This window comes from Vombatus ursinus, unplaced genomic scaffold (genome assembly GCF_900497805.2).
Source record: "Vombatus ursinus unplaced genomic scaffold, bare-nosed wombat genome assembly UNPS02014830.1, whole genome shotgun sequence".
In the NCBI taxonomy this organism is placed as follows: domain Eukaryota; kingdom Metazoa; phylum Chordata; class Mammalia; order Diprotodontia; family Vombatidae; genus Vombatus; species Vombatus ursinus.
The window spans coordinates 9,195,595-9,207,858 of record NW_020954608.1 but is presented as its reverse complement, the minus strand read 5'-3'; the positions used below and the strand labels follow the sequence as shown (position 1 = coordinate 9,207,858).

Genomic DNA, 12,264 nt, shown 5'->3' with positions numbered 1-12,264 from the left:
GTGTGTGTGTGTGTGTGTGTGTGTGTGTGTGTGTGTGTGTGTGTGTGTTTTCCAATTCTAAACTTGGAGTTTTTTCTCATATTCTTCATAGACTATATATCAATCACTGTGATGAAAACTGCAAAGAGTGAAACGCGGTAGTGAGTGATGCCTTTGCAAACGCAAAACAGTGTATAATCTGAAAAACTTAAAAAGTATGTTAATATGGTTCATTCATATATAATTCCAATATAAACCATACTGTCTCAATAATTATTAAGTATTTTATTATTTATAAAAGCACTTGATAATGCTAATACTATGCTGGAGGATAATGGGTTTTTACTCCACACTGCATTAACTCAGAATATTATGATTGATAGTCACTCTTGCTTTAAAAAAAGACTACCAATTATATCACAGCATCTGTTGATTCTGAAACTATAATCATGATCTGGCAAATTTTTGACTGAAGAGACATTAAAGAAAAAATACACAGTAAACTTTAGAGTAATTTTGATTGGTTTTTAATAATTATATTCTCACATTATTTTTGGAACTTAAGAATAAAATATAAGTGAGCAAAAATAACAGCTGATTCTCAGATTTTTGCAGTGTTATCTTTAGCATCTACTGTGAAAACAACACTCAAGCATTACTCATTTTTAAAAGGCATCTTTAAAAACAACATATTCCAAAAAATATAAAAAATCATTAGTTTAAATAGGTTCTTAAAGAGGTGTACAAGTAAGATGTGGATTATCCAAAATAACTAGAATTGGGTACAAACTGAAACTCCATTCAATAACAAAAATGAATAATTATTAAAAAATGAGGAATCACTTATTAATGTTGATTCCTTAGGTCAGTAGGGTCAAATCCAAATAAAAACTTGGCCACTAAACTGTATATCACAACTTAGAAAACCATAAGTTAACATTATCTATGTTCTATGGTATTTTAATTACTTTGTTAAATATTTCACAATTACATTTTAATCTGGATCAGCAGCACTTGAGAGAGCTGCAGGTCTGCAATGCTGCCTGTGGACCCCATGTTTGATACTTTTGCCTTAAAAAGCAAAAACAAAAACAAAAACAAAACCCTTGGGCAAGTCACTTAACCCCAACTGCCTCACCTAAAACCAAAACAAAATAAATTATAAAAAGAGGAGGGGGGGGGGGGGAGGAGAGGAAAGAGGGGGGGGGGGGGGGGGGGGCGCAGCTAAGTGGAGCACTGGATAGAGCACCAGCCCTGGAGTCAGGAGGACCTGGGTTCAAATCTGCATTGAGACACTTGATACTAACTATGTGACCCTAGGCAAGTCACTTAACCCCAACTGCCTCAACAAAAAAAAAAAATCTGTAAAAAGTTATCAATATTAATCTACCCAATAATAACAATAACAAACCCGTATGAGTATAACCCTCTCATCCATGCCATGAGTAAGGACAGCAGCAAAGTAGGAGAATGGCAGACATGGAGATATACAGTATGGGGCTTTGTGTGTCCACAGACAATTATGATAGATGGGAAAACCTTACATGAACCCTGAAATCCAAGTCGAATAGGATTCTGTCAATACCAGTGACTGAGTGGTAGCTAAATGGTGCAGTGGATAGAGCACCAGCCCTGGATTCAGGAGGACCTGAGTTCAAATCTGCCCTCAGACATTTACTAGCTGTGTGACCCTGGGCAAATCACTTAACCCCAAATGCCCCCCCCCCCAAAAAAAAAAAAATACCAGTGACTGGGACAGCACCCTGATAAGGGCACAACTGTTCCAAAGCATCAAAGAAAATGAGGTAACACAGGATTACAAGTCAGCCCAAAAAAACTGTCTTGATAATCATCTTGATTTACTAAACAAGCTGTCCAAAATTGCCATTACATTTATACTACCTTTAATCATTATCTCAAGCAGTTGACTTCTTTATGCATTCATAACTTGCAAATAGATCTAACAGATCCAAGAACTGTGATAACCCTAAAGTATTTGATGCTTATATAGAAAATTAATACCTATTTAAACATGCCACCAACAAAAAAAATTATCAAGAATAATTGACATAAAATCATAGCATTTTTTAGGAAAGCGGCATACAGCTATTATCATTGTGCCTAGCCTTAAATCCATTGCAGTTTCTCTAAAATATGAACATCATATTATAGTTCTCCACTAAAAAGAACATCAGATAGCTTCTTCATACAGTGAAATCTTTCTTCAATTATATCAAAATGTCACTTGGACTAATCCAATATAAAATTTTTAACATATGCCAAGGGAAGATGGAAACTCAAGGCTTCAAGCTTAAATCTGTAGGTCAACTGAATCAATAGATGAAGGTAATACTTCTAAATACTTTGCTCTTCTCCAGGCAAGACACAGAAAACATAAGTCTATCAAGGAGAAAGTTGTAGCTAAATGTATTGAGAAATTTAAAAGCATGCTGAAATCAAAGCGTGACGAAAAGGGTACATTTAAATCAATTAACACCTATATAAGACCAGTGAAAATATACACTTCTAGAGCTATAAATTGAACCATAAGAGATTCCAGAAGTCTTTTAGCAAAAACTCATACACAATATGAGTAAAATACAGAGCCTATCATCAGCCTAAGTCAACTATAGAAAGGTTAGCACTTTAAGACATTTTCACAACAGATGAAAAACAAGTCAAAAACCCACAGAAACACTTTTGGCACATGCAAATATCATTTCACCAGGCAACAGTAAAAAGTGAGAACATATCAATGCCACTGAATTAGTGTAATGTACCTAAAAATGATTCCTATCTAGATGGAGGCTATGAAACAGCTAAGATACAAGAATGGAATCAAATGACCCTCCAGGGACAATGTACATATGAACTTAGCCAATACTACGTAAACAAAGTCATAGAGAACAAATGGCTTGGATTTGTTTGTGTAAAGAAGTAGTTTATGATGGCAATTCAGGGCAAAGTCAAAGCCACATCTTTAAGCATCTTATACTTTGTAATCAATCTAGATTATGCAAGACATTGGTAGAAATTATATAACACATTACTGGAAACTGCAGAATTTTTGTACCTACCAAATACCTGTAAAGACCGAAGCTAGTAGTCAGAATAATTTATCAGAAAAGTACAGGCATCAAAATATCCTTGAAAACTAAGCAATAAACTAAAATGGAAGTGGAACATTAAGGCTGAATTGTTGCCTACAATATCTCAGATATAACACTGATCCATAAAAACTTAAAAACAATATTTTGATAGACATTTCCATATCAAATATTCCAATTCTCGAGATACCTGAACAAAAAGCTTTCAAAATAGTGACCTTGTAGAGAAAATCAAAATCACATAGGTATATGATGAGAAATATATCATATGTACTGCCCTTTCCCTTGTGGAATACTACAGATGCTTTCAGAGAGTATACAGAAATCAAGCTTACACCCTGATAATTTTGTTCAACTACAAAAAAGCAATTTTTTTTACTTATGGAATATAAATATTATATATAAAGCATTAAATATTAAAGAATAATTGCTTTAATGAACTTAACGAATACTCACTTATTTATCATTAAGGATGTATATAGTGGGACAGAATAGTGACTTGTCTCAGTAATTTCAATCTGATCCCATGTAGATGAGAACTTTCATCTAATAATACATAAAGATTTTACATCTACATAGCTCTTGAAGTTTGCAAAATGATTTACACATATGAACTCATTTGTGCCTCACAACCACCCAGTAACCAGGTAAGACCTACAAGTATTATCATGCAAGTGCAGCAGTATATTCACTATACCACTGAAATCTTCAGATGAAAGTTACTAGTACATTTTTCTAATTTTCCATTGCCCAACTACTTCCAGTTTAAATAACACAGAACTCAGTCTAACTGGGGTTTGGATAGTAAATGCTATGTTATAAAACATCAACATCATGCTAGTTTATCCATCTGAAGGCTTGGCAACTTGAAGTCTTATGAGATCATAAATACATTACAGGATCACAGGATTTAGAAGTGGAAGAAACCTAAGAAATCAGCTAATCTAACTCTCACATTTTACAGAGGCAGAAACCAAGGTCTACAAAGGTTAAGTAATTTGTCCAAGATCACACAGGCAAGTAACAAAATCTCAACATCAAGTCTCTTCGTGAACAATTCCTCTTTTCCCTAAATCACACATCCCCATATCTTTTGTACAAAAGACAGAGTTTATAACCAACTTTTTAATTTTTAATACATGTCACTAGAAATTGACAATAAGCTAAACAGCAAAGAAAATTACTCGATGTATTTAGACTTGGTGAAGGAAAAGGACTTACCAAGTTCATTGAGACTCTGAGCAGCTTTGGTTATCTCTCTGCTTCCTCCTTGCAGCTGTCCTTGGAGTCTTTTACTGAGATACAAGATGCGTATTATTCTCCGAAGTAAATCACAGGCTACCTGCACAAATATCAGGATATCAGATGTGTACATTCAATTCATAAAATTTTATCATCAAAGCTACAAACACATGCATCTTTCAAAATGTCCTTCAAAATACTTAAGATCAATCTTTCTCCATCTCTAAGACCGTTTTTAATCAACAATAATGTTACTTCAGAAACCTGAAGAATCTTTTTAAAGCTTCCACATTTACTAAATGAGATAACACTTGTAAAAGCACTTTGCAAGCCTTAAGGGGTTATATCAATAGTAGCTGTTATTATGATTAGCTAGCACAAAGAAATAAAATATTTAATTTGTATAATGAACTCCAGTTTATACTTGGAGAATGTAATCTCCCAGAGATTGACATTTTTTAATCTCTGTGTTCCCAACTACTAGTACAATGTCTTGTACATTCAATTCAATAAACATTTATTAAGCACCTGCTTTGTGCCGGGTCCTGTGCTTAGCACTGGGTAGTAGGTACTACTACGTGGGCACATAATACATACTAATTGTTTGCTGAATTAAATTGAAACTATGCATAATGATTACAAAGCAGAGTAATGACATGACCAATTTAAAATTCTGATTAACTTGAATTATTACATATAATTCATAACTACCACTAATTTTCGCATAACTACAATGTAATGAAATATAAAACTTTACTGAATATAATTTATCCTTTCCTTCCAAAGGCTCAGATGGCACTTGATGATTAACTATAGTCCCTTGATATAAATGATATGAACATTTATCATCGATGTCACAAGCTCCTTGTGAGGAAATTTCTCTATAAACCTTAAAGCACAGTATGAATGTGATTTACTTAAAAGGCATGACATACAACGACATACATGGATCTTAAGTAACACAATTCTCTTTTTTAATAAATTCTTTACATCAAGTTTTCTCCCATGGAAGCTAGAGGCTCTCTGTGTCCCTCCTCCAAAATAAGCATTGAATCCCTAGCACATGCTCCACAGTGGCTGTCAAACACAATGACTTTTTCTAACTCTTCACTTTACTTAACCTTTCTGCAGCATCTGATATTAAACGCCATTCTTTTCAATTCAATTTTCACCTGGCTTCAAACAATTCTCTAAAACTATTTGGAACTATGACCAAAGACTGTGCATACCCTTTTACTCAATGATGTCACTATTAGGCCTATACTGCGAAGAGACAAAAGAAGGAGGGAAAAGATTTATGAAGATATTTACACAAGTTCTTCATATAGTGGCAAAGAACTGGAAACTGCTGGGGTGCTCACCAGTTTGTGAATGGATGAATGAATTATGACATATGAATGTAATGGAATATTATTGACCCATGAGAATTGATAAAAGGGAGGAATTCAGAAAAATGTAGAAGGGCTCATATGAATTGATGCAGAATACAGCAAGAACAACTTATATACTAACATTATAGAGAAAAATAACTTTATAAGACTCAAGAACTCTAACCAATGAAATGACCAATCACAATTTCAAAAGGACTGATACTGAAGCAATCTACTCACTTCCTGGAAGACTTCCTCAACCTCTTTTAATTCTAATACCTTCCCTCTGTTAATTACTTCCTATTTATTGAACTGTAGTTCTATATTAAGTTTCATTACAGCTCGTTTTCATTCTGTCTTTATTTTTGTTTTCTTACTTCTCATCCTAAGTCTTTCATTTAATTTTCTAATGCTATCAAAAGGTTTGTGTTTTCCTCCATTTATTTGTTTTGCATCAGTTTTTATCCCAACTCTATAAAGTCAATGCTTTATCCCCGTAGTTTGTTTTGTTCACACTACTCCAATGCTAGTGTATTCCCAAAGGCTCTTGTCTGATCCACCTTCTCATTTATTGGTCCTATACCAAGTTCTTTAACTTAAATTGTTAATTTCTCTTTCTCTGTATGTTTCATCTCTTTTCATGCTTTTTCCCCTCCCCAACTAAGTGTGAAATTCAAAACTGTCCTTCCTCACTCCTACCTTCTTATTTTAAGTAATATTCTTTCACCATATCCTTTTTTTCCCATAAAGAAAAACTTCTTTGCTTTGTCCTCCTTATTTCTCCTCTCATCTAGCTTATTCTGAATTCTGGCTTTTAATTCATGGGCTTTACCTTTACTTGTTCTTTATTCTCTTTGAGCCACTCATTAGGATAGAGATTTCTAGGATGCCAAATCTAACACCTCTCTCTCTCTCTCCCTCCCTCCCTCCCTCATTTCTACATCACTGCATTCATAGATCTTATCCCAGGTTTTCTTTTTTCTGCTGTGTCTCTTTTAAATCCAGTCCAATACAATAAACAATTATTAAGCATCTACAATGCGCCAGACTGTGACTCTGAGTAAGTCACTTAACCCCAATTGCCTCATCAAAAAAAAAAAAAAAAAAAAAAGAATGTAAGCTCCTTGAGGGCAGAGATTATTTCACTTAAAGGGGCAGCTAGGTGGAGCAGTGGATACAGCACTGGCTCTGAAGACAGGAGGACCTGAGTTCAAGTCCAGCTTCAGACATTTACTAGCTGTGTGACCCTGGGCAAGTCACTTAACCCTAATTGCCTCACCCCCCCCCCAAAAAAAAAGATTTCTACAATGTGCCAGGCACTGTGCTAAGCACTGGGGATACAACTGATAAGTAGAAAGGCAGTCCCTGCTCTCCAGAATCTTACCACCTAAAGGAGGAGACAGACACAAAAGGAGAAAGACAAGTGAAGATGGAGTGAGGAGAGTGGACAGCAGGAGATCCAGGGCACAGGGGCATCTTGTTCCATGGAGTTGAAAGCAGGCATCACAGCAGATGCAAACTGGAGCGAGCTGAAGTCCAGTTCTTGCTCCTCTATAAAGGAAGGAAATTGGGAGGAGTTTGTTACTCCCTCCTCCAGAACTCCAAACAAAGGAGACAGAAGACTGAGGGAGGTGGTGTCAACTGAACCTTTATTTAGCATCTCACAGTGATGAGATTAGAAGTGATGAGCTTTTCCTGAAAAGGGCAACTTGTTACTCGAGTTGAAACCAGGCAGAGTAGCAGACGCAAGCAGGTGTCATATGGAAACAGCATTGTGTGGTAGGAGTTATTCTGTGTCCCATGTCAGGAGACCCAGTCCTGCCTTTATAATGAACACTCATCACCCCAAAGTCAGATTATCTCATCTTCAGTTATTTATTTCAACCTCTCCCTCAACTCCCTGGGTTCAAATGTTCCCCTCCCCATTCCTGGAGTGGGACACTGTTATTGAAGATAACCATCTCACACAGGGTAGTCTCCTAATGTGTTCATTCATTCCCCTTCTACCCTCAGGGATATTCATTATAAGGTCCTTGGTCTCAGTCACAGAACTAAACTTTACCTCACCATGGGAATGTTGTTTAGTGAAACCCTTTTCTTTCCCTTTCCAAGATGAGAATTCCCTTTCCATTCCCCCCATCCTAATCTCTCCCCTCAGTTGCTTTTATTCTATTATTTGATAGCCCTCACATATGTTGAGAGAATAAGAAAATTACTAGGTCTTCTCTGGTCACCTGTGCATTGGCTGGCGGTATATTTCTAGCTCCCCTCGTTTCTCACCTTCCCTCTCTCCAATTATGAAACTTCCCACTGTGGTATCCATTCCACCAAAGACACTGCTTCACTTACACAGGAGAATGGGATTTAGTCCAAGAAGTATCAACTCAGTTGTTCCTCCTTCCTCACTTATAATTTTTAAAATTACTCTTGAAATTTGAGCTCCTCAGGTCTTCTTTGTCCTTTTTCTCTTTGTTTTTTCTTTTATCTTTTAGTGCATTAAAAAAATTTTTCACACAAGAAAGTTGAATTCCTTAGTCTTTTGTTAATAACAATACTTCCATACCTTATGTACCTAGCTTATATTTCTCTTGTTCGGGGTGTTGGCAAGTCAACTATTCTGCTCCTCTATGAGCCTTTTAATGTTTCTGGAAGAATGCCTCTTTTGTTCACCTCCATCTTTTTTTGATGATTACGCTAAGCTAATAGTATGTTATTTTGTGTTTCAACTTAAGCTTCTCAGTTTTGAAGAATATTCTATTGCCTTCAAACTTCCAAAATGTCTGGCTTGGTGTTTTTGTGTGGGCACACTTAGCATACCGTCTGACACATAATAGACATACATTAATTTAAGTTCTTCATGTTATTTCATGAGGTTTTTATCTTGTGCATTGTTTGTCTTCTTATCTTGTGGAGTCAGCACTAGTTATTCTGTATGTGGTGCATAACTTCTTTTCCTAAAGCTTTTAAGTTTCAAAGATGTGTAAAAAGCAACTACTCATCTTGCCAATCACATGACCTATTTTTAAGTACAATGTGAGAAATTCATTTTCAGGCATAATATCAAGATATTTTGTTTTTCAACTTGATTACAAAACATAGATCTAATCCTGTTACAAAACACAGTAAAAAATATAAGAAAAAAATCCATTATTTGTCTCTAAATGTTAACTAATAAAGTTTTTTTAAATAAAATAAAGAAGTCTTTAGTAATAAACTGAGAAATGTCTATAAAAATATAATAAAAAAGATTTTGCTAATACATGTAGGCAAAAAGACAGGCAGGATGGACTCTCTCAATTCATGTTCAAAACATGTTATTCTGAAATCTAAATATAGAATTGAATAAAATAGCTGAAGATAAATAAAATACCATTTAAATAATTTGATAAAAATATACTACCATCACCTTACATTCTCATACAAAAACAATCAGTATCCTAGAAAGACTAAATCTTCCCCAAGTTTTCTTAAATTATTAGTTAAATTAATTATCTGGTCATTCTAGAAGTAGGCTACAATAAATTGTTCAGAGAAAAATTCAACATCATATGGGTCTTGATGATACCTCATGTCAAAGATTTAGAAGAAAAAACACTTATAGTACAGTGCCACAACAAGGACTCCAGGACAGAATTAGTGAGGCTCCATCTAATCCTTAAATGAAATCAAAGTACTATTTCTTCATTATCATCTCCTAACTAAGTTACATGTTTTAAAGAAAATAAAATGTAGAGATTAAGTTTTTGTGCCACGGCTAGATTATGATTCATCACAGAAAACCTGTTAACAGAACAGTCAATGCAAAGTCTATATTAATGAGCAGAAAAATATGTCAATTTTTGAATGTCCATGTGGGTCATTTAATCATGTTTAGAGAATCATTTAGTGCCATTACAAAGCATTAAGGTCATTATCTTTTACTTGACCTAATCATAACAAGTCAACCAGTATCTTAAATGGAAACAGGTCTTAGTGCTATTATGTGGTTTTTCAAGACATCAAAACTCTGAAAAAACAGCCAAAACACAAAAGTGTGTGTGTGTGTGTGTGTGTGTGTGTGTACTGGACAACTAAGTAGTGGCAGTGGTTAGAGCACGAGACCTGGAGTCAGGAAGATCTGGACAAGTCACTTAACTTCTGTCTGCCTCAAGTTACCTCATCTGTAAAATGGGGATAATAAAAGCATCTACTTCCCAGGCTTATTGTGAAGATAAAATGACCTAAAATTTGTAAAGGACATTGTAAACCATAAGCACTCTACAAATACTACTAATTATTATTATATATTTTATTATATCATGTGATCCTCACAACAACCTTGTGAAGTAGAAGCTATTATTATTCTCAGTTTAAATACAAGGAAACAAGCGACTTGCCCAGAGTCACACAGAAAATAAGTTATGGTCATGGATTTTGAGCTGAAAGGTACCTAGGAGGCCATCTAGTCCAACCCATTCATTCCACAGATTTGGAAACTGAGACCAAGAAAGGATAAATAATTTACCCAAGTTCACATAGGTGGGAAAGCATCAGGAATGGGACCTGAACCCTGGTTCTCCAACTCCAGAGTCAGTGCCTTTCCCACTCTACCACATCGCCTTTCATGGGTGTGAGGCAGGATTCAAAATCCAGGTCCTCCTGACACTGAGTTCAGCACTATCCACTGCAACTATCTGTCTCACCATGAATAGTGCAATTATAAAGGGTCAAGATCAAAATATGACTTAATTTTTTCCAAATCTGTTTTTAAATTTTACCAAGTTTTCTCAAAAGGAACATATACAGAAAATTTATTTACAAGTTAAAATAATAAACATACACAAAGGCAATAGGTAATGAGCAAATTTCTTTAGTATTGAATATTACAGTGGCTTACATCAGATCCTCTATTCTTATACATAATGTTTCTCTGTTCAAGTTTGTAATAATGATGTTTGTCTTGCCGTGGTTTGAGAGCTACAGGAGATTAAGTAGTTAAAGAGTTAGGTGAAGAAGTCATTAAAAAAGTATTAAGTTCCTGGGATTTCTAGGACTGGCCTACTGGATAGAGAGCTGCTGCTCTAAGACTCTGGAAGACCTGGGTTCAGGTTCACCTTAGGTCAGGCCTTCACAACCTGTGGCCCGAGGCCATAAGGGAGCTGCAGGTATGCCAAAGGATTTTGGGCGGCCCAGGGAAAAAGGGCTACCTGAAATCCTTTGGTGGGCCACAGGTTGTGCAGGCCAGCCTTAGGTACATACTGGCTATATGACCCTGGGTAAGTCACTCAACTCAAGTCTTCCCGGTAGCTTTCTAAGTCTATAAGCAGCTAAGAAGGTCCAGATTTGCACTGGTAAGGGAAGTTCAACACCAAGTGCTCCCTACAGCAATGAAATTAAAGGTGTGGTTTAAAAAAATTTAAAAAAGCAGCAAAGAAGTAACTTCAATTTCACTAAAATTCAGATTCTTTTTTTTTTTTTTTTTGGTTAGGCAATGGGGTTGAGTGACTTGCCCAGGGTCACACAGCTAGTAACAGATTCTTTTTTAAAGAACAATACTCTTAAGTTGTTAGAATTATATCAGTTAACAGAAATTTTCAGAAATGTAGGGTCTTAATTAAGAATAAATTTTATAGTTATAAAAATATGAAAATATCAAAAGGATCCATAAAAGTGTAATTTTAAGAGTACACAGTAAGGGGCTGTTACCCACCAAAGATCTTTTCAATTACAAAATGAAATTTTACTATTAAATCTCACGTCTGGCATTTTCTAAGCCTGTATATTCTTTTTCTCGATTTAAAAAGATAAAAGGACAGCACTTGGCAAAGTATTCAGAGTCAAGCATTTAATTTCAAATTTTCACGGTTTATTTTTTCTTTCTTTCATTTACAAAAACCTAAAAAGCTTTATTTTTCTTCTACTTCCATCACTTTCCAAATCTCTTCCTAAAGACAATTTTCATGATATTAACATATACAACATCTGAGTATTCTACACACCTATAATAGCTTTCATTTCTTGAACCCAAGCCAATATAGTTCCAATATAGTTCTCCCAGTTAAATCAATCTATCAACAAGCATTATTTAAGGGTATGCTATATACCAGCACTGTGGTAGGTGCTGAGAATACAAAGACAGTCCCTAAATTTGATTAGCTTACATTATTTCAAGGGAGATAATATGTATCTATTTAGGAATATTCAAAATACATACAAAACATAAATACAAGGTAAGTTTTTGAGGAGGGGGGCACAAGCAGCTGAAAGGATCACACACTAAGCAAAGTTTTGAAAGAATGAGGGGATTGATTCTAAGAAGGGGACACTCCAGGTCTTGGGGGACAGGCAGTACAGAGACTATTGTAGTGAACCTCTAATACATGTTTCACATCACAGTCAAAGAATAGCAAAAGTACATATCAAATTAATTTGACCATTCTGTCAAGTACTTCAAAGAATTTCTCTACTTCACCATGCGCTACATTAGATTTTGGTACACAAATCATCATAATCTTCATTGTAGTTTGTTTGCTTATTATACTCAGTGTAAGCACCTCTGTGTAAGCACTATAAAACAAACTGATCTA

At 35.2% G+C, this 12,264-nt stretch overlaps 1 protein-coding gene across 1 annotated transcript in view; it reads right to left on the bottom strand.

Moving 5' to 3' along the window:
- The window catches only part of COG5 (component of oligomeric golgi complex 5), a 361,274-nt gene that overhangs the window by 310,922 nt on the left and 38,088 nt on the right, over positions 1-12,264 (bottom strand). Inside the window, exon 6 of the mRNA XM_027838594.1 lies at positions 4,308-4,428. Coding sequence (XP_027694395.1) covers positions 4,308-4,428 — 121 coding nt within the window. The remainder of the gene's footprint in view (positions 1-4,307; positions 4,429-12,264) is intronic.